General features: G+C 38.1%; 1 protein-coding gene across 1 annotated transcript in view; it reads left to right on the top strand.

Annotated features, from left to right (window-relative positions):
- Positions 1-24072, top strand: part of itga1 (integrin, alpha 1) — a 96170-nt gene that overhangs the window by 7645 nt on the left and 64453 nt on the right. The window contains exon 2 of the mRNA XM_051685387.1: positions 19954-20074. Within this exon, the coding sequence (XP_051541347.1) occupies positions 19954-20074 (121 nt within the window). The remainder of the gene's footprint in view (positions 1-19953; positions 20075-24072) is intronic.

The following is a 24072-nucleotide window of genomic DNA, read 5'->3' as shown; positions in this document are numbered from 1 at the left end:
ATGCCCCTTGCAATGAATATGCAACCTATGTGGGGACTAGTTCTATCAATTAGTCAAACTCCCACTTAGACTTTGGAAGACGTTTAATGTTACTTGAATTGGTGCTATTTTTGTTTATTTCTATCTTAATACTGTGGAAGGCTTTGTTTGGAAAATGTTAATAAATCATTATTTTGTTACATATTGTTTTGCTTTCTTTCCTAAAAAGGAAATAAATGTATTTTGACAAGAAAATTAGTCTATATTGTGTCAAATTTCAGCACTTTCTAAATCTGCAATTAATCGCGATTAACTATTAAAAGAATTATGCAATTAATCGCGATTACAAATTTTAAAAGACTGACAGCACTACAAATTTAACTAAAACTGTAATAAGTAATGTAATCGTTTAGATAATCTGATTATGCAAATTTAAAATAATTAATTACATGTTCTTATGCAACAGCCAACTATAGAATGTTTTAAATTTTGCTTTGTCTAAAAGAGATTAAACATGCACATTTCACATTTGAAACAGTCAACAGGCTCGAACTTGTGAGTCATAGCATACTTGACTTCATAAAAGACACATGCACAGGAAGTAAAATTTCTAAGAACAGGATACAATTTATTTTGTTTTAGTATGCATATCTACTGAGGATTTGCACTTGTTTGTAAGACATAGAGTTGTTGTTGAATAGGGAAACATTGCATTGGTGCATTGGGCCTCATATTACTTTTACCTTCATACTTGTGCAAATGCATTTTAAGAGCCATACACTAAATCAATTAAAGTTATTTTATTGTCATCAGATATACAGTGGCCCCACAAGTATTTCGGACCCTTAAGCAACACTTAAAAATATAAGAATTTCATTGCATAATAACTGTTCAAAAGAAAGACATAAATGTATTTGGACACTTTCTGGTTGTCAAATGTTAGTGGAAAATGTTCAAAGATAATGCGATTAACCACACCTGTGATTTCTCTGCTAGGACACCTGTGTGAACTTGAGAGGGAATTACTTTAAATATCCATTAATAAACACAGTGGGACCAGTTGGTTAAAGCATATTTCTGAGAAAAGGTTTAGCATCCTTTATTTGCCAGTGTCACTTAAAATATTTTGTTCTGTTATCTCATTAAATTTAATTCATAGATTTGTAAGTGTAGCTTAAGTCTCAAAATACTTTTGGGGTCATTGTGAGATAAAAGATTTAATAACATGTATTTCAGCCTGTCTGCATAGACCCTTCATATGACTTCAAACATAATAATTTTAAGTGCATATTTCGAAAGCAATGGTTTGAGCTTGGGTGGTGACAAATGTTTAAATGTGTATTGTTCAAAGCAGCAGAAGAGGAAACATCCAGGAAGTTGCATTTGTTCTTTTAACACAGTTTTCCTCTAAATGAACAGCATTGTAATGAAAGATAATAGGGGAAAACCCTGTGTTCTCATAAAATGTTCAACATAACATAACAATCCAAATGTGGGGCACAGCACATTTAAAACCAACTGAAGAACATGGCCTCAGGGGCACAGCCCTGTGACCTTTCTCTCTCAGGTCATAAACCTCATAGCACAAAAATAATGAGAGAACAGATACGTTACAGGTGCAATTACATATGTGCCTCTCTGCTTATGAGCTGGCTGGGACGAATATTATAGGGCTCAATAGTAAGGATGACCTTTTGGCCCGGGGCCGGTGTGAGAGAGTTTCAGCCCAGTTGACGGATGTCTCTTGTCCTATTGGGTGCTGTGTTGTCACTGCCAGGGCCGTTTCTAGCTATAAGCGGTATAAGCATCCGCTTAGGGCCCCCAAGCCACTAGGGGGTGCTGCAAATCAAGGTTGGATTTAATTTTTATATAAAAAAATGATTTAGTTATTTATTGTTAATTTATTGTTAATTTATCATTCGTCTTTTGTGTTTTGTGTAATTAATATATATTCAAAATTGTCGAAGATAAATGGGCAGGATCTGAGTGACTTTGACAAGGGCCAAATTGTTGTGGCCAAACGACTGGGTCAGAGCATCTCTGAAACTCTGTGGGGTGCTCCCAGTCAGCAGTGGTAAGTACATACCGACAGTGGTCCGAGGAGGGACAAACCACAAACCAGCGACAGGGTGTTAGGTGCCCATGGCTCATTGATGCTCGAGGGCAACGAAGGCTATCCCGTCTGGTCCAAACCGACAGAAGATCTACTGTGTCACAAGTCACAGAAAATTTTTAGCGATGGTTACGGGAGGAATGTGTCACAACACACAGTGCATCGCACCCTGTTGCGTATCAGGCCGGTCAGGGTGCCCATGATGACCCCTGTCCACCATCGAAAGTGCCTACAATGGGCACGCATGCATTGGAACTGAACCTTGGAGCAGTGGAAGAAGGTCGTCTGATCTGATGAGTCCCGTTTTCTTTTACACCACAGGGACGGCCGTGTATGTGAGCGTCATTTACCTGGGGAAGTGATGGCTCCAGGATGCACTGTGGGAAGACGACAAACCTGTGGAGGGAGTCTGTTGCTCTGGGCAATGTTCTGCTGGGAAACCCTGGGTCCGGCCATTCATGTGGACCTCAATTTGACATGTGCCACCTACCTAAACATCGTTGCAGACCAAGTACACCCCTTCATGGCAATGGTATTCCCTGATGGCAGTGGCCTCTTTCAGAAGGATAATTCGCCCCACCACACTGCACACATTGATCAGGAATGGCTTGAGGAACATTGTGAAGAGTTCAAGGTGTTGCCCTGGCCTCCAAATTCCCCAGATCTCAATCCGATTTAGCATCTATGGGATGTGCTGGACCAACAAGTCCGATCCACGGCGGCTCCACCTCGCAACTTACAGGACATGAAAGATCTGCTGCTAATGTCTTGGTGTCAGATACCACAGGACACTTTCACGGGTGTTGTAAAGTCCATGCCTCGGTGGGTCATTGCTGTTTTGACGGCATGTGGAGGACCAACAGCATATTAGGCAGGTGGTCATAATGTTATGGCTCATCAGTGTATGTGACTTGTGATATATACTTGAGTTAGAATCAAAATATGTATTGAAAATTATTGACAAATCAGTAATATTTTGCACAGTTTGACATCTTTTTCAGCAAAAGTGTTTATGAATTAATGCTGTCGTGGAGTTATGGCTGTATAATCTTCAGCTATTGCAATAACTGAAAATAATACATTATTTGTTTTTTATTTAGTTGTATACATATAAATATATTTCATTTAAATACAATTATATATAAATTGTTTATATATATACAAATATATGAATAACATATATACATGTATAGGTACAACTGTGCTCAAAAGTTTGAATACACTTGGAGATTTGGTAATATATGTACCATTTAAAAAAAAAAAAAACATGAGTGAGCAGGCAAAACACATTTCTTTTATTTCTTATGGAATTCATATTCAACTGTAGGTTATAACAGAATGGCACAATCATAAAACAAAACATGGCAACAAAGAAAAAAATGAAATGACCCCTGTTCAAAAATCTGCATACCCTTAGTTCTTAATACTGTGTATTGCCCCCTTTAGCATCAATGACAGCGTGCAGTCTTTTGTAATAGTTGTCTATGAGGCCCCAAATTCTTGCAGGTGGTATAGCTGCCCATTTGTCTTGGCAAAGTGCCTCCAGGTCATGCAAAGTCTTTGGTCGTCTTGCATGAACTGCACGTTTGAGATCTCCCCAGAGTGGCTCGATGATATTAAGGTCAGGAGACTGTCATGGCCACTCCAGAACCTTCACCTTTTTCTGCTGTAACCACTGGAGGGTCAACTTGGCCTTGTGTTTAGGGTCATTGTCGTGCTGGAAAGTCCAAGAGCGTCCCATGTGCAGCTTTCGTGCAGAAGAATGCAAATTGTCTGCCAGTATTTTCTTATAAAATGCTGCATTCATCTTGCCATCAGTTTTCACAAGATTCCCCGTGCCTTTAGAGCTCACACCCCCCAAAACCTCAGTGAGCCACCACCATGCTTCACAGTGGGGATGGTATTCTTTTCACTATAGGCCTTGTTGACCCCTCTCCAAACATAGCGCTTATGGTTGTGACCATAAAGCTCTATTTTGGTCTCGTCACTCCAAATTACAGTGTGCCAGAATCTGTGAGGCGTGTCAAGGTGTTGCCGGGCATATTGTAACTGGGCTTTTTTGTGGCATTGGCGCAATAAAGGCTTCTTTCTGGCAACTCGACCATGCAGCTCAAGTATCGTCATATTGTGCTCCTTGAAACAACCACACCGTCTTTTTCCAGAGCAGCCTGTATTTCTCCTTGGTCTACCTGACCTTGGCTTGGTATCAAGAGATCCCTGAATTTTCCACTTCTTAATAAGTGATTGAACAGTACTGACTGGCATTTTCAAGGCTTTGGATATCTTTTTATATCCTTTTCCATCTTTATAAAGTTCCATTACCTTGTTATGCAGGTCTTTTGACAGTTCTTTTCTGCTCCCCATGGCTCAGTATCTAGCCTGCTCAGTACATCCACGTGAGAGCTAACAAACTCATTGACTATTTATCAATTTAAAAAGCCACAGGTTGGGAAATTAACCTTTAATTGCCATTTAAACCTGTGTGTGTCACCTTGTGTGTCTGTAACGAGGCCAAACATTCAAGGGTATGTAAACTTTTGATCTGGGCCATTTGGGTGATTTCTGTTCTCATTATGATTTAAAAAGGAGCCAAAGAACTATGTGATAATAAATGGCTTCATATGATCACTATCCTTAAATAAAAGTTTTTTTGCATGATCAGTCATATTTTCAAGGTCAATGCCAAAATTTCACAATTTCTGCCAGGGTATGCAAAATTTTGAGCACAACTGTATATCTAAATGTATATGATAACACATAATTATTATACATAAAAATCTTTTCTATAATTGTATATATATATATATATATATATATATTTATTTATTTTCCTAATATTTTCTGAAATAAAATTTTGCATTATATCAAAAATAAAACTATTTCTGCTGGCAATAATATTTATTGATTTATTGAAGAAAAAATCCTTATTGTTGAGTCTTGTATTAGAAGTATAACATGTACTGTATATCACAGGAGAAGGATAACAACATTCATTTTCCTGGGTCTTTTTTTTTTTTTTTCTATCATGTGATTTGACTTGATTTCCATCAGTGAGGAAAGGGGGAGAAGGCCCATATGATCATATTATCTGCACTTTAACAACAAACAACACATCTCACAGGCACATTAAGGCTAAACTTTCAGCCTTGTAATCGTGTTGGTGTGTTATACAACACATCAAAACTCAAATGTCCTGAGAGTTTTATGAAACCTCTGTGGCACATTTAATAGAAACGTCAATTTATTTAGTCATGTCCATGAAATCTGGTATCTGCAGAATGATATCTGAAGCATCATATGTGCATATACCATACAGTATATAATTATATATAGTTTACAGCACCGTCCATTTTCAGCCTGTCCATAAATTACTGTAGCTTTTTTCCTATCTCACCATAATATTTAGCTTGAACTTTGCCCTCTCCAGTGATTTCATCCCAAGACACACATGAATCATATACTGGGATAACTAAGCAAGCTTTGCCATGAAACTGTCATTCCAACTTAGACATCAGTTAGTCCTTGATCATGATGTAGGTCTGTTTGAATTTCATCTGGATTGTCTACGTAAAACGGCAGTCCCAGGGAATGTTGGCACTCCGCGCAGCTCCAGGAAGTGAGCTGGATAATGTCTGGAGCAGAGAATCAAACTCCCATCCAGCGGACAAGCAGAATAAGCTAACTATTTCCAGAGTCGAGCTAGCACATGTGACATTCTGTGATTAGCCGCGGGGGATGTTTCATTTTATTCTCATGCTGCAGAGACACAGCCTAGACATTTCCTTTTGGAATGAGAACAGTGGTATTTATTTGACCTAATGTGCAAGAATTACTAAAACATCTATTTTATGTCTAAATCATAAAGTGATAATTCCCTCCAAAATAAAAATGTTGTCCTAATTTATTCACCATCATGTGATTCCAACCCCAAATGACTTTGTTTCTTATGCTGAACACAAAAGGAGTACGTTTGGAGAATGTTCAGGCTGCGCATTTCCATACAATGTAAGTGGATGGTGACTACGGCTATAAAGCTCCCAAAAAGATAAAAAGAACCATAAAAAGTAGTTCACACCATTTTTGCCCTATATTTTCTTCTCTTAGTCAAGTAGGAATACAGCTTTGTAAGAGAAACAAACCAAAATGCAGGTCATCATTTACTGAAAATCTCTCAAATCTGTTTCACAATAAATTTTAAGCAACATAAGGGTGCGCAGATGACGACAGATTTTTCCTTTTTGGGTGAGCTATCACTTTTATGTTCATGGAGTGCTTCACATAAAGAGGAAAGACAATATACTGTTAATAAAAATGTACTATAATATATTGTCAGCTTATGGATGGTGAGTAAAATTGTCATACTTGCTTGTGTTCAGTCTTGAAGGGTTCTCCTGCTATGGTTTGTTGGTTTGGATAGTTACTTCCCAGATACTATTTTACAGCTATTAGGCAGATCAGGTTTTTTATTTATTTTCCCAACTTTCACTCACATAGAGAAACACTGTCAATGTCAAGTATACTGTAATGACAGTTTATACACAGAATATCCATTTCCCTACTGTATATCATAGTATACTCTTGATTATTTGTCCGTTATTTCTTTATTTGAGATTCAAGAAATGACCCGCTTTGCCCTGCCCTGTGTATTTTTAGTCTTAAAAGAGTTCTGTGTAATGTTTAAGCAAGGATGGCTTCCTGGCCATCTGTGCATCGTGTGGCTGACTACAAATGAAACTGTGTGGGAACGGCAGTTTTTGGGGAGTGCCTGGGTGTGTTTGTACAAAGTGGGCGTCCGACAGAACATGATCAGGGGTCCACTTCCCCTGTTAGCGTGGGATTCTATAATCAGCAGGGAGCATTATGTCATTCTGTGGGTGGACTTTTACATGGCCAATAAAATGCCGGCCCTCCAGAGGAGGTAGAAGCAGACTCTGAACAGGATATTGGGGCTGTATGGCCTCCGTGTTAACAGTGCATTAAGTGCAATAATCCCCATTGGAGAAAGACAAAACCTGGTGTTGAACATGTGTGCATTTGCGTCTAACTTATCATGTCTTTTTAATTAATTCCATGAGTTATGTATGAAACATATAGTATATGGATGCTGGAAGGCATGTGCAGTGAAGCCATTATTTGTGTCTGTATCTGTTGCAATGGCAAATTTATCTTTTTTTCTGTATTTGGATATAACCATTATGGGCAGGGCTTAAACTGGAAGTCCATCAAAACTAAATGAAAAGCTCATTTTAAATGTGACTATTCCATTTATATTTAATGGGTGGTACGGTGGCTCAGTGGGTAGCACTGTTTCCTCACAGCAAGAAGGTCCCTGGTTTGAGGTCCGGTTCACCCAGGGCATTACTATGTGGAGTTTGCATGTTCGCGTGGGTTTCCTCTGGGTGCTCCGGTGTCCCCCACAGTCCAAAAACATGCAGGTTAAGTGAACTGAAGACTCTAAATTGCCCATAGGTGTGAGTGAGAGTCTGAATGTGTATGTCTGTGTGTGTTAGCCCTGTGATGGCCACCTGTCCAGTGCGTTTCCCTGCCTTTGGTCTGAGATAGCTGGGATAGGCTCCAGCACTACCTGTGACCCTACATAGGACAAGTGGCTATAGAAGATGGATGGATTATATTAATTTGATTATTTTTTCTAACAAGATATAGCTGATCATGTGTTGTCAACCATGGATTGCTCCGTGTTGTTAAACAAACAAACAAACGAAAAAGCGGGGGTTGGTAGGTGCATATGCGGCCCCCTTTGGCATATTGCGGCGCCGTTTTGCGGCCCATTCAGCCCCGTATCCTGATTCTCCCTATGGCCAGTCTGCCCCTGAACAGGACGGTTACTGAGATTAAGTAAGTAGTATTCGGCTGGACATGTGATTCAAACATGGAAGCCCCCATGTGCGGACCCTCTCCATGTAGAATAAAACAGCTTTTATAAGGTTACTGATATGACTGGAGTCTTCATCTCATGTGAGTGGTCATGATTTTATACATATATTGCAAAGTTACAGTTCATGTCTTTAGGAGTTAAACTTTTTTAATGAGGAAAATATTTGTGAGTGCACCTTTAAAATTATTATTTTTTAAATCAGAGGTACCATCAATTCAACCAAACAGACATCCAAGACAAGTAGATTCAAAATATTTAATGCATGAAGTAATATTTTATTTTAAAAGAAATGTAATCATTTTCATTTATATGTACAAATATGCATACAACAATGCAGAAATAAAATGCATTATTTACCCACTTATATTTTACTGAAACATGTTTTCGGTGAATGAGCAAAAACTAACTAAAAACAATTTTTTTTTAAATTATAATAATACTGAATTATTGTTGTGGATTATCATATTATTTTGAGGATTAGATTTGTTTTAGCCTATGCAATAGTAATTTATAGCACCCATACCACTCTGAGCATATACATTCTCATTTATAAAGTTTATACTTAAGTCATGTTGGCTTCAGACTCACCATTGCGTTGCCGTTTTAGATACGTTTATATAAAATATCGCTCTATCCTTGTGCTCGTTGGATTATCAGTCTAACAAATATATTTTCTGTTATTCAGTTGAATTCGTTATTCTTTCTGAAGTCATTCGTGCCTTTCTGAATAAGGTATTCTGCTTCGGGCACATCCCTAGATACTACAGTGTTCTGGGTAGTTGCGAGGGGGTTGCTTACTTGCCCAATTCAAGGCTTGGATTACTCTTCCAATTTGAGTCAATGGGATTTTTTCGCCTGTTTTTTTTTTTTTTTTTTTAACAACCGCCAGGTGAAATTCATTATTCCGATCAAGTGATAGTAATTGCCAATAAGTAGTAGCACATCTTTCCTCAACAAGCCGCACAGTTTGAGGTATCATTAATGTCCATATCACAAACAATGCAAAGACGAGTTACACACTGTAAATGGACTACTTGCACAACTGCTTCCACGTTCTAAGTAGTGCGGCTCAGGCATTTCCGGTTACAGCATTCAGCATGCCTAAGTGCATAGATTTATTAATGGAAGTCAGATTATTTTATAAACAGGGGGGGGGGCGGTCAGTTGATTCAATCAATAAATCAAATGGTTGGCGCAAATGTCTCAATTTTATAATTTGCAGAAATTTGCTCTAAATATATTTTTTTCTTATAAAATTAAGCTAAATTCAGCTCCTAAATAATAAATCAAACATATAACCTGCAGCTGTCTGGCCATCTCATTAACACCTGTTTCATTCACTGATGACATTTCATAGCAGTTGAGATTCAACAAAAAATTTCACCATACAACGGTTGCAAATGCCTCTTGTTTGGATAAATGTCCCAGATGTCTTTATTTATAAATACATTAGCTGTTGTCTTACTCTGACCATGCTATAAAAATCACTCAGAACAGAATGAAGCAGTTGTATTATCAAATTAAATAAATAACTGTGCTAAAATATATTTAACCACACTACATATGTTTAATCTATTTCAAACGTTATAACTCATTATCTTTAGCAGCTGTTACTTATGCTTTTGCATTTCAAAATGTATCGATATACAGTACTTATCAGTGAAACAGTGACACAAAATAAAGATTAAAACATACATTTAATAAAAACAGGGTGAAGCATGTGTTCATCGCTTCTCTCTCCTCCCTCACACATGGAACATAGCAGTTACTGAAGCACGTAGTTGTTTAATTCAAAGAGTGCTGCTGGTGCTGACACACTTTGTCTCCTTCCACATTTTTTTCTTCTGTCATTTGTGTTTTGAGCTGATCTGTGGTAAAAATGTCTGCTACAGACCTCCGTGTGACTCCATTTCAATGGTGAACTGCACTTGGATTGGAGTATATACCAGCCATTGCTTTCTCAGATAGGCTGAGGCTGAATTAAAGCTCTAAAAACTGTTCTTACACTGAATTTTGAAGAAGCTGTACACGGTAATGTTCCGAATATTTCTTCTCCTTTCTCTGAAAAGATCTATACTTTAAAATACTCTTTCGAACACTCATTTTAAGTGCCGTTTCGAGAACTAGGCAACTACGGTGCATGTAAACACATTTAACTGGAAACTAGCGGGCCGCACTATTTCAAAGCGGAAGTACGTCATGAAGCTCAGTGCAAGTAGTCCATTCTGCGACAGGAGGTTGAAAGTTCTGCTGCTGAAATCAGTCTGTATTTGCTAAAATTATAACCACTGCCCCCAGTGGCCGAAGCTGTAAGTGTAGTTGACCCATTTCTGGGTGAAATGTCCACAGAGTGGTGCCAAAAGCTGGCTGTATTTTTAGTTGTTAATGATGTAATAGTCAAAAGGAATGCATATTTTATTAACTCTACCCACTAATCCCCAATCCTAAACCTAACAGTCAGAGGCAACCTCTGAATCACTCACCATTGTCTATGTGTTATGTACGCTATTACTCCCTGGTTTTCATGGGACCAAAACCCGTGTCACGGAGTGAACATGATTACTTACTGGTTTCCATGTGCCAGAACCCAAAATCCGAAACCAAAGGTACAGTAGCTGCCTTGTTGCCTCACTGACCTATCAGTCAATGACTTAACAGACAGCGTTTGCGTACGAAGGTACCTCTGGAAACTGGTTTCGGACAGGCTTCCTAGGCAGCACTACGCCACATCGTTGCTAGGATACCAGCATTCATTCAGTCCAACGGAACCACAGAGGTATAATAATCTAGAACAAAGTCAAGAGAGTTTTGCTGATAACCAAATGCATATTTAATAACTACAATACTACTTTCAAGCTTGAAATTGTAAAAAAGGAGGGAAATCTATGGATATGATATAATTTTCATATCTGTTCCAGAGCGGAACTTCAATAAATTGCCCTTGAAGGTCTCTGCGTTGTTCTGTCTTTTCTGAGTGCTGAAGTAAATCAATTATTGTTAATTCACGCATTTAATTCCGTTATTCATTTTATCTGACTCCAATTTTATATTAATCTGACTCCAATTTTAAGTTGACCTCTAATTTATATTTAAGCTCTAACTAATTTCTGATCATTCTTTTAATTTAACATTTTTAGGTTATTGATTACTCTAAATCCTCTTCTATTCATTGTCCTTTTGATCTTTGGAGACTTACGCCGGCCGTTATTAAATTACGTAAACCTCCCGAAAATGGATAGCCAGTTCCGTTCTTAGTCAGTGGTTGTAGGGTTAACTAATATCGTCTGGTTTGGCTTTTCTCACAACCAGACGATATTGCCGCTTAGTCACGTACATACAACTTGCTAAGACAGGCGGTGAGCAGTGACAGAGTCTTTAAATGGCTTTCTCCTACCCGGTTGTCCTGAGTGGTTTCTCCTATATTAAAGCTCTAGTTTGGTCTACCCTGGTCTATTGAAATTCAAATCCTACCTGGTTGTCCTACCTGGTTGTCCTGAGTGGTTTAAATTCAAACTGAGAGTCTTTAAATGGCTTCCTCCTATATTAAAGCTCCAGTAATGATTTCAGAGGAATTCAGAATAAATCAAATAATAACAATTTATTTGTCAGGTAGGATATAAAACGTTGTTGCAGAAATTCAAATCAAAGCCAATTTCACATGATCAGAATAAACAAGCATTACTAAAAATAAAAGACAAGTCAAAGAAACATACCTGACAAAACTACATGCAGCGGTACAGCATGGGAGATCTGCTTACAGATCCCTAGAGCTTCCTGCCAACTTTCCTTAAATATCCAGACAGAATAAACACTGTGTACCAAATGGTATTATCCTTTGAACAATGAGGATTTGGGGGTGAATGTGTTCTTGACTTCCTGGAGTTTAACCTTGTTAACATACAGGAGATAATTTCAATTGTAGGTCAAGGAGAGGGAGACACCTCCAGAATTATGCAGTATTTGGCAAAGACCTTATAACTTTGTTACCATTAGTTTTATCAACATGGGAAAGAGACCACTATACCAGTCGCACAGAGACCTCTTAAATGATATCAAACACATACAGTTGCATTCTTTGTTTTCATGGTATTTGTTATATTTTTTTACATATAAAGCTTGTGTCTTTTGTGTTGGTCCAGAGCTGATGAAGGGGAGAATGGGGAGAGAGAGGGGGGGGCAGCAAGGTGATTTGCAATTTATCACACTGTGGTGATATTCCGGTGTAGATTTCAGCTTTTGTGAGAGAGTTCTATGATGTTGATTCTCGCAGAGTTCTTTGACTTTTACCGGAAATGGCGCCTTTTGGTTGTAGACATTCTGGTGCCAGCCTTACAAAATGGAATCAAAAGTTGGAAAAAAATCGAAAAAAACAACAACTTACATTTATACACAAACTGGCTATCAACTGTCTCTTCGGCATACATTTTCTTTCTTCAGCTCAACCGTTGTGGATCCGCATGCACAGGATTGTGGCATTTGATAGGCAATGAAGGATACATCTATGCTGCCTTAAAAAAATCTTATCAGATGAAGGTATCTCAGCAAACAGGATGTGACGTGAACATTGGATTCGGACGTGCCTTGTTACCTTCCTACCTCCGTATACAGCCTCCGGAGGCAGCATTTTCCTGGTTTTGAACACAGCCCATGTCTCACAGTAAACACATTTACTTCCTGGTTTCGAATGGACCAGAACCTGTGTCTCTGAAACACCCAGACACGACGTAACAAAGCGATGCGCGTTACAACGTATCTTTTCCATGTTAATCAAAGTTTGTCCTAACCAGCCGCAGTGAGCAATTCTGACGATAGCCTGGTTTCTTTTCGGTAGCCGCGCCCTCTGTGATTGTGAACTCTCATTGGTCCAAATTCCAGCATCTCATAACAGTACACTAAACATCAAATACTGTATGTTCTGATTAGCAGTGATTATGTCGCATTCAGTGTGGACAGACAGATTGCTTGTCGCTGGAATCTTATAGCATCGCGTCTGGTTAGGACACTGTGTAGGGATTTGAAAAATTATCAGTAAAATATATAAAAAATATGAGCAATAGTAATACTGATGATTGCTTTAGCAACTTTATTAAGTGCTTTTTTGTGCATTTAGTGTCCAAAGAGGTGCATTCTACATTTAGTGCATTTCAAGGCTTAAATTCAGTCTGGTAAATTAGCTCAACTCCTAAATATGTTTTACAAAAAGAGACAAGGAGAGGAAGTGCATAAGACGCATGTACTTGATTATCTTAAGATCTGCTTTGTCATGCAAGAGCATGTGTGAGCCAGACAATGTCTTGGCACAGGCGTCATTTTTCATTATCACCGAGAGCTCCCTCTGCCAAATGGACTGATTTAGAAAGAATATTAGCATAGATAAATCCAACACTTTGCAGGCATTGGATGATTGCAGTTTTGTTTTACAACTCCACAATGTTAACATTTTGGCATTGTCATATGCCTCATGACCAAACCTAAAGAGTGAAGACAGTGTCATTTAATGAGCTTTGACTTTGACTGCAGTATCAGCATTGTGCTTACCACTTCAAAGAGCTTCAAAGAGCTATCACCATAGATACCAAAGACTTGCGCTACAAACATTTGTACATGATGATGATGCATTCTGATTACGTCATTGTGAAGTGTCATCAATCTACTGGAGTTAAAGCTTGTGATATGGTTTGGCATGGATTTTTCACTCCAGATTCAAATGACGCCTTTTACGCCATGATTTCTGAAACATTTTGCAAGCCTACAGCAATTCCTCTTCATTGAATATCTCCCTTCCAACAAGTAAGACAGCATAGCAATCTCTGCCATAATGTGTAATTTTTTATGTTAAAATACTCTCCTGTCCCATTTTAATGTTCAGAGACAACTATAAGCCAGCCATTTGTAAGTTGGAAAGTGTAAACATTGTGTCTTTGTGTCACCAGAGACTGTTTAGCCTGAGACAGGCCATTGCATTACAATGAATGGAAAATATTTGAACACCAAATATGGCAGATGAAGAAAAGGAAGACCCACCTTACTGGTAAAAAAGCTAATCACCCTTTAGATGGAGACATTGCTGTCAGTTAACTCTAGAATGTGCATGCGCATTAGCATTTTTAGCATGATTTGAGCTAAAAAAGCACAGTTTATGATACCACTGTTGTCAAATTTACTGCTGATTTGAAATATGTTATTTGATCATAATATTGACCTACCATTTTAGAGATTTTGGTCTTTCTCCATTAAAGTAGATAGAAGCTGTACTTTTATGCCACTTGTATCCATAGAAAATTGCTGCCCAGGAGTGTTTCCAAGATGGCTGCCGAGTGGACTGAATTGCCTTGAAAGGACTTTGGTGGCACTTTCCAAATTGCTCAGTTTGTTTGAACATAGCAACATTGGGTCAATCAATAACATGAGTTTGGAGAGGGACTACTCATTTGACCAAAAAATGGCAGATGGGGAAAGGGTGTGGGAAACCTGTTTGAAAGCAGTAATAATTTGTATAATTCCATTTATTACCCTTAATTTAGCAGAAGGCATAAGTTGTACAACTTTAGATGGTGGGTCAATGAACAAAGTTTTCCTGCAGGACTGACCCTTGAATTGATCAATCAAGATCTCATCCAAGATCTCAGTCCAGATGAACTTTGGAACAATTACACTTTGATTGATCTATTTGTTATGGATAGCTAAATTGGGCTAATTTTCGATGAATATGGTTTGCATGATTAGCACACTCAATGTCGCCCTCAGAGTCTGGTTTGATTTTGCACAGGTGAAGGATGTCCTGTCTCATTCGAGTGAATGTGCTAATTGCAAAAACATTAAAGATGTTTAGCAGATGCTCCAATGTGACTTACAGGATGTGCTTAAGTGTCATGTGTGACACTGCTATGGTCATGCAATGTTAACAGAAACTGTTTCTTTTCACTTTCTGAAGAAATGCGAGTGGTGCTTACCTGTGTAGAACTTGCCACCACAATGCTACGAAAGGGTGTTGTGGGTGATTGCCTCACCATTGCTATATGGTTGGCGGAGGTTTTCTAGGTATTTTTTTTTCCTTTTCACCCAGTTTGGAATGCTCAATTCCCAGTGTGCTTTTTAAGTCCTTGTGGTCATGTAGTGATTCGCCTCAATCCGGGTGGTGGAGGATGAATCTCAGTTGCCTCCGCTTCTGAGACCATCAACCCGCGCATCTTATCACGTGGCTTGTTGAGCGCGTTGCCACGGAGACATGTGCATCCGCGCTCAACTCTCCACGCGCCCCACCGAGAATGAACCACATTATAGCGACCACGAGGAGGTTACTCCATGTGACTCTACCCTCCCTAGCAACCGGGCCAATTTGGTTGCTTAGGAGACCTGGCTGGAGTCACTCAGCACGCCCTGGGATTCGAACTAGCGAACTCCAGGGGTGGTAGCCACGTATTTTACCACTATTTTCTGGGTGGTTTTAAGCACTTTTATATGTGGTTTCTAGGGTGTTCTGGGTGGTTGCTTACTGGCCCAATTCACGAACTTTCTACGATATTCTGGTTCCTAGATCTGGCTGAAGATTAGGAGGGATTCTGCTGTTCTCTAAACTTCAATCTTGAGTATGAAATCTGTTCTTGGAGTGCCGTAATCCACGTATCTGGGCATCTTCCCCATTTGTGATCAATGCAAAAGGCCTCTTTGGCTGGTGGCCATCTTGAATCAGCTAATTGAGCAAATATTTTCTCTGACATAGTTGAAATCGATCATGTCTATTGGGAGAAGGCTTGGATTTCCGCCCCAGGGCTGCATGACTGATTTTGCAGTTCCTACTATAGATGGGTGAAAAAGTCTCATTCACTATTAACATGAATAAAGCATGATTGAATGAATGGTTGAAATCCAATGAAACTGGCAAGAGGGTCTAAGAGGGTCTTTAGTGCCTCTTTTCATTTATTCCCAAGATCCTCAGAGAATTCATGTGTGTCTGTGTGTTTGCATAAACATTGTGCGTGTATGATTTGTAGTGTGTTTGCAAAGCGTTTGCTCACTGTGTGCTCAGAGTGTGTCCTGCATTCAACCTCAGCAGGAAGTTGTCCCTTTTCCTCGCAGCCCCACATTACAAACACCCACTTCATTAAAATAGGAGTCAGTTATCCAGGTTTAGAGGATGGGGTGTGTGTGTGTGTGTTTGTCTGTGAGGAGATAGATGTGGTTGAGGAGGAAACCGGTTGACCATTTGCCTTTGGCCCTCTATGTCTATGTTTACAGAATCAGTAGATTACATAGGAAATTTGTTCAGTTTATCTAACTTTCAAATCTGACCGAAAACATAACTGCAGTTCCCCAGGCCAAGAAAAAAACACAGGTTGTCACGTCTCTAATGAGCATGCTTCTTCTGTGTCTTCTTCTCAATAGCTTCTTTTTTGTCTTCTTCAGCTTCTTCATCGTCTTCTATATTTTTTTTCAGTTTTTCCCTCACATTCTTTTTGTTCTTTGTCTTCTTGCTTTTCCAAAACACATTGGTCATGTCTAGACTGCAGATCTAACTTGCAAATCCAACTCAAATTAAAACAGCAGTCCCCCCGGATGATAAAGGATTTGCACATTTCTAATGAGCATGTTTCTTCTTGTTGTTCTTCTTCTTTACGTCTTTTCTTGGTTGCAGTTTTGTTGTTCATTCTTCAGCTTCTTCTTCATTGTGGTTTTTCGTCTTCTTCAGTTTTGTCATTTTCAGCTTTGTCTTGTTCAGCTTCTTCTTCATCATGGTCTTCTTCATCTTCAATTACTTCACTGTGGTCTTCTTATTCATCTTCTTAATTGTAGTCTTCATTGTGTTCTTCAGCTTCTTCTTCAGCCTCTTCTTTATTGTGGTCTTTGTCTTCTTCGGCTTTTTCTTTGTTGTGGTCTTTCATCATCATCTCATCATGGTGTTCTTGTTCATCTTCTGCTACTTTGTCTTCAGATTCTTCTTTATCATGGTTTTCTTTGTCTTTATGTTCTTCATTGTGGTCTTCTTATTCATCTTCAACTTCTTTCTCTTCGTTGTGGTCTTTGTCTTCTTCAGCTTCTTCTTTGTTGTGGTCATCTTGTTCATCTTCAGTTTCTTTGTTGTTTTCTTCGTCTTCTTCAGTTTCTTCTTTTCATTGTCTTCTTCAGCTTCTTCCTCATTTTGTTCTTTGTCTTCTTGTTCATTTTCAGCTGCTTCTTCATCTTCAGCTTCTTTGTCATGGTATTTTTAGTCTTCAGCTTCTTCACCATGGTCTTCTTATTCATCTTCAACTTCTTTCTCTTCGTTGTGGTCTTTGTCTTCTTCAGCTTCTTCTTTGTTGTGGTCATCTTGTTCATCTTCAGTTTCTTTGTTGTTTTCTTCGTCTTCTTCAGTTTCTTCTTTTCATTGTCTTCTTCAGCTTCTTCCTCATTTTGTTCTTCGTCTTCTTGTTCATTTTCAGCTGCTTCTTCATCTTCAGCTTCTTTCATGGTATTCTTAGTCTTCAGCTTCTTCACCATGGTCTTCTTATTCATCTTCTTCAGCTTCGTCTTCTTCATCGTATTATTTTCTTCAGCTTCTTCATCTTGGTCTTCTTTGTCTTCTTCAGTTTCTGCTTCGTTGTTTGTCGTCTTCTTCGTTGTCTTCTTTGTTGTCTTCTTCATCTTCTTCAGCTTTTCCTCATTGTGGTCTTCTTCGTCTTCTTGTTCATTTTCAGCTTCTTCAGCTTCTTCATCATGCTCTTCTTAGTCTTCAGCTTCTTCATTGTGGTCTTCTTATTTATCTTCTTCAGCTTCATCTTCTTCATCGTGGTCTTCTTCATCTTCTTCTTCATCTTGGTCTTCTTATTCATTTTCTTCAGCTTCTTCATTGTGGTTTTCTTTTTCATCTTCTTTAGCTTCTTCTTCATTCTCTTCTTAGTCTTCAGCTTCTCTTTTATCCTGGTCTTCTTCGCCTTCTTCAGTCTCTTTGATGTGGTCTTGTTTGTTTTCTTCAGCATATTCTTCATCGTGGTCTTGTTTGCCTTCCACTTCTTCTTCGTCTTCATCTTCCTTAGCCACTTCTTTGATTTCTTCTTTATTGTGGGCTATTCTCTTAAGCTTCTTAGTGATCTTTGTCTTCTTCACATTGTTTTTCTTTATTTTCTTCTTTGTCCTTAGCTACTTCTTATTTGCCGTGGGTTTCTTCATCTCATTAATCATCTTGTTCTTCTTCATTTTCTTCAGCTTCTTATTTGTTATGGTCTTCTTGTTCATCTTTTTTAGTTTCTTCTTTGTTGTTACCTTTTTTTTTCATCTTAATTCTTCATCACAAATGTTTTTTGGTAATTTTTTTAATTTACAGTCATTGTTAATAGATGACAACTGATTGATTATTAACAATAACCAAGGGCGTAGATTGGTCTTGAATATTGGGGGGGTTTCCATTTATCATGGTATAAATATTGGTGGGGGGGGGTTGTACTTGCTTGTTTTGATTATTGATTTTGATTATTCCATCCCTCTGGAAACTACGCCCCTGTCAATAACAATAAAAAACTGTAAGTGGTGAACAGCTTGAAACACAAAAAATACATAAATGGCCTCTGGTCTCTCAAATGGTCACCCATCATGCACACCCTCCTCAGAGGCAAGACTCAGTAGAAACAGGGTTTGGAAACTTGGCTGGAAAGCTTAGTTACTGTTGATTGCTTGTGGACATTCATTTAAGGCAAGCCTATAGACAGTACACTGCCTCCTCTGTTTCCTCTGCTGAGACATGGCATTAGCAGTGCACACAAATCTCTCTCTAAGACCTTTAGTGCAAAAGGTGACCCCTTAGCCGGCCCTGCATATTATACATTAATTTGCTCAGAACATGACTGTTATCAAAAACAGACATAAGGGAGTACAACTGGCTACTGTCTCTTTGTGTTCTCACACATATCCAGAAATCTCCTCAACACCACAGTGATTTGTTTATCTTCAGAATTCCCTTCCAAATCCAAGAATTGAATAAATCATGACTGGAATTCTATTGCTCACAACATGTGAAAAGGCTCTCTGTGGCATTGACACAATGGAGCATTTAAACACTATATTTAGTTCTTCTTTTATATACAGTACTAAATGACAGACTCTGGTGGAATTAATGAAGAGGACATTGTCCAAGAGGTCAGGATGGCTGCTCCACATTGCTCCGCAAAATTCCTCAGCCTACTTCACATGTATTGCTCCCCGTAGAATACAGATGATTGATTCCCACACAACGGGGCATGCACTGCACAACTGGGACCATTTTGGGGATTTTTTTCCTTTAAAGAAAAGGAAATAGAACACTTTTTGTTTGTTTATTGAGGGAAAAAATACTAATAATAATTGTATATTTTTATAAGCATGATTTAATTCTAAATATTGAATAACTTATTTAAATACTAAATAACTGAAAAAAATGTTGTTCTTGCTAAGGCTCTATCACTATTACTTCAAATACCCCTAACCCCTAAGTATTAAACATTGGCATGTAACCAGTTTCTGGATTATTTGTGTAATTGAAAATGAATGATGACTCAAATTGTGCAATTTATAATCATTCTGATAATTAAAGGCCAAAAAATCCAATAGACTTATACTGAAGGAGGTACCTAAGACATATTTAGGGACCAGATTATCATAGATATCTTGAGGCGGGCCATTTAGACAAGTAAATAACCAATTAGCAATGCCCAGAGCACATTAAAAACCACATAGAAACACACTAAAACCACTTAGAACACCTTAGCAATCACATAGCAATGCCCTGACCAGAACACCCCAGCATCATGTTGGCTAGTTTGTTTTCACAATTTGCCAGAAAATGTAACATCTAGTTTCCAGTTATTTTGTATTTATTTCCAGTTCATTTTTATGCATTAGGATACTGTGTCCTTATGTGGGGAATTTAGCTTCAAAAATGACCTAAAAGTACCACTGACGTATCATAGGTGGTCCATATGAGGTCAATGAAATCAAATGTCTCTTTTTGTTACAGTGCTGCTGCCATGTTTATTATGTTTCAATGTGGACGAGAAGAACAGGATGTCGTTTAGTGGACCAGTGGAGGACATGTTCGGATACACCGTCCAACAATTTGAGAACAGTGAGGGAAAATGGTAAGTCTTTAATGTTTATAATAATGCCAGATTGCTTGGGATTGCATTGACCATTTGTAATAAATCAGTGCACCTCAAACCCGCCATTCCCTCTTTTCAGTCAAAGAATACTGTACCTATAGTTATATAATGGTAAACAGAACCATCCCATAATAATGCCAGAATTGCTATGGTAAAACTCTGAGCACCACTGATGTAGCTTGCTTTTGTTATGGCCCTTGCTTTTATTCTAATGAAGAAATCAAGCTAATATACTCAGGTCTGCTTTCTCCATTAAGCATATAAACAAATGGGAATTATTCCTTATCTAACAGCTCCTTTCAGTAAATCCTTTGTGAAATCAAACATCCGTGGCCCCTCTTTAAATTGTTCAAGCGCCACATTTTAGCAGTGCTTGTAAAGGTTAATTTCTTACCTCCAGAGAACACCTCAACTGGTGTGAAACCCTCAAGACAGCTTCATATAAACCTCTCACAGGTGGCCCTGATTGACTTGTAAACCTTGCCAATGATATGTTCAGGCTAGTTGGATAGACTTGATTTGGATGGATTTTTGTGAATACAATAGATTATTTTTTGTAAGGCTTACTGTTTTAATTAAAAATTTGCTGTAGTAAAATCATTCATCTATCATGATGAAGCCAGTCGACAAGTGGCAAAATATCTTACATAGAAACTGTTAGCTAGTGATAGCCATTGAGAAGACTATAAATGATTGTATTTAGTTTAATTAAAAAACAGTACAGTCGGATGCGAGCCTGTCATAGTATACTTAATTTTACTGTGCGCGCATACACAGGCGGTTGGAGCATGCACGCTACAGCTGCTATGAGATACTGGGCTATTTCTCCTCAGGAGTTTAGACACATAAAGATGAGTTTATGTTTCAGACTCGAGTTATACAAATGTAGGTATCTCCTAACCTCTTCACACACGCGTCTTGACTTGTGCATCCACTGTTGTTGTTTCCACATTTGTCTCCAGCTGTTTACCAGAGATTACATCTTCTAGTCCTTCTTGGTGACAGCAACAGCTAAAATGTGAGTGTTTCCACCTTGTGGACCCACTAATTAGTGCAAATAATTCCAGGCGCATGCACATTCAGTTAGAAAATCAGGCTGCGTTCAGTGCTCAAGCACTTTGCTGATGATGAAATTTGCGTCACGTGTCCTGTACACTTCTGACCTAAGTATACTTTTGGCTTAACCCTAACCCTAATGGAACACAAAAGGAGATGTTAGGCAGATTGTTAGGCTCTTTTCAATAAATTGGGACTGGGGATGTTGAGCTCCAAAAATGACAAAAAGTGGTCCATACGGCGTAAGTGACATCAAACTTCATTGGTTCTTGAGTTTATCATGACTGATTGTCATTGATGTGCCATATATGAATTTACGTGACTGCAAATAAGACTTTAAAGCCATGGCAGAGTGGAAGACTAGCAAAACTATCGTATGGCTTCAGAAGACATTGAATATACACTAGCATGTTGTATGGAGTCATGAAAGTATCATACAATTTTATGATAATTTCATGATTAATTTTTAAAGCTCAACATCCCCCATTCATTTTCATCATATGCAAAAGAGCACTCAACAACTCAACTTCTTTTGTGTTCCACGGAAGAGAGAAAAACATCCAGATTTAGAATGACATAAGGGTGAGTATATGATGACTGAATTTTCATGTTTGGGAGATAATTCCTTTAAATTGGCTTTTCTTTAACATTTAAGGCTCTGGGGTACTAATATCCTATCGATTACAACCTTCTTTAATAAAATATATATTTTTTTAAATCTTCAGTATTTCTACTGAATGATTTGGGTGAACTATTCTTTTAAAGTCAGTGCTAAAATATATTCCTTATTAACTGGGAAGTGACTAGTGCCTACGTTCATATTTGTAACTAGGAAAGATTGCGTGGGCTCCTGGTTGTATCCACTACAGCGTCAAGGCCCATTTGTGCACAGGAATGTTAATGACTTGAGTTGTTTACATGCTAACAGAAGTATGTCTAGTTTAAGCACTGTTGTCAAAAACCACCATTAGAATCCGTATACGGCGAATGTTCTCTGTTCGGCTAAGTGCACTCAGATGTACCACAGAACGTAACACCTAAATAACCTTGGGAGCGAAGGAACACAAATGTTATCTCACTATAAAGTACATAAATCACGGAGCAGTTCAACGGTAAAAACCCACCATATATCTGTCGATGTCATCTTTAAACTTCTTAACTTGAAAATCTTTGTTTTTGTGACAAAAAAAGAACAACTTTTTCCCAATTTGTACTGATATTTCACATATGTTCCATTTTACTGTAATATTAAAAATAAGCAAGTGCATATTTATGTTATGCTTTTCTTTCCCACTGGAAAACTAGTGAATCAATCAACTGAACTTTGACTCTGTGAACTTAAACTTTCTCACAAATCCCAAGAGTTTTTTCATAGTCCGGACATATGGTGTTCTTGTAGTTGAACTGCTAGAGCATGGCACTAGCAATGCCAGAGTTGTGGGTTTGATTCCCAGGGAATGCATGGACAGATTAATTCCTGAAACACACTATGTAAACATTTCAAACTCCAGGAACACATCTACACAAGCTTGATTTTGTGTATTGTTCCATTTTGAAACATAGCAGACAGCAATTATGTAACGCAAAGCAAGGACACGTTGCCACAGGGGGTTGCTAGTGTTGTCAAAAGTACAGGTAATTCGGTACCAAGTCGGTACTAAAATAAAAAAAGATTTAAAGATACCAGTGATTCTACAGTACCGGTAGTACCGACTTAATTAGGTACTTTACTTTAAAAAGTAAAGTTCAAATTGTGAGGAGGCAGGTGAGGAATGAGGATCTATATGCAGCTTTTAATGGAATCCAAAGATAAACGAACAAAGTACTCAGAATAAAACAAAACCACGCACAGAACATGACAACACATGTGAAGACTGATAAAGAAACCAGGGGAAACAAGGGCTTAAATACAAATGGGCAAACAAGGAAATGAGGAACACCTGGGGAAACAAAATCAACAGGAAACAGGAACGGGGAACTAAACAAAAATTTCAAAATAAACGTCTAAGCAAAAACACAGGGAATATGTGTCACAAATGCTTTCAAATGCTCACCCATTTTTTATTATGAAATTAAATTAAACTTTAAAACACGGAAATCTAGAAAAATTATAAAAATAAAAAAAGGGAAAAGATTTGGGAATAAATAAAACAGATTTCAGTAGGGCCCTGCTTAAAAACAAACAAGTGTTATAAACACTTGAAGGAAACATGCATATCTTTTAAATTATTATTTACATTGAAATTTAACTTAAATAGGCTAAAGGAGTGTGTTCAATGGCACATTATCATATTAGCAAATTTTTTCTTTAGTATCCAAATTGATATCCTCTGTGTCTAAATCAGCTCCCTAGCTCTCTATGTCGTGAATCAGTATATCGTGAACACGAATTCGGGCACTGGTAAGGGTGTTCATCCACTGTACATTGGGACACTTATGACTCAATCACGATAACGAGGCGCATTCAAGTGCCACTGTTATTAATCAGCACATTGCTGTATAAATGACACTATCATTCATTTTCGTTGAAGATATTCGAAGTACAGTGATATTATAACAGATAAATGTCATAAATAAAGTAATAAAATATATAGGAGTGTATTTTAAACCTTCTTTAAACAACTCAAATATTTAAAAGATTGTTTCACTTTCATGGTAATTATGAATGAAAGACATTACAAAAGACATTTTCATTACAAACATCTCTTTTAAAGAAAAAATAAGGCTTGGACTTCATAATTTTACACTTGTACACATGACTTCAGAAGACATGACGAAGTTTCCGGCAATGATGCTCTCTGGTTTTTATGGTGCATTGTGGGATTTTTTAGGGAGCGAACGTTTCAATGCCCTGGAACAATTTTGCCAAAGAGACCATCCTAAAAATGGCCGACTCAGTGCCCTGACTACTGAACTAGGGA

This window comes from Myxocyprinus asiaticus, chromosome 43, assembly GCF_019703515.2.
Source record: "Myxocyprinus asiaticus isolate MX2 ecotype Aquarium Trade chromosome 43, UBuf_Myxa_2, whole genome shotgun sequence".
NCBI lineage: Eukaryota > Metazoa > Chordata > Actinopteri > Cypriniformes > Catostomidae > Myxocyprinus > Myxocyprinus asiaticus.
This window is presented reverse-complemented; position numbering and strand designations above follow the sequence as displayed.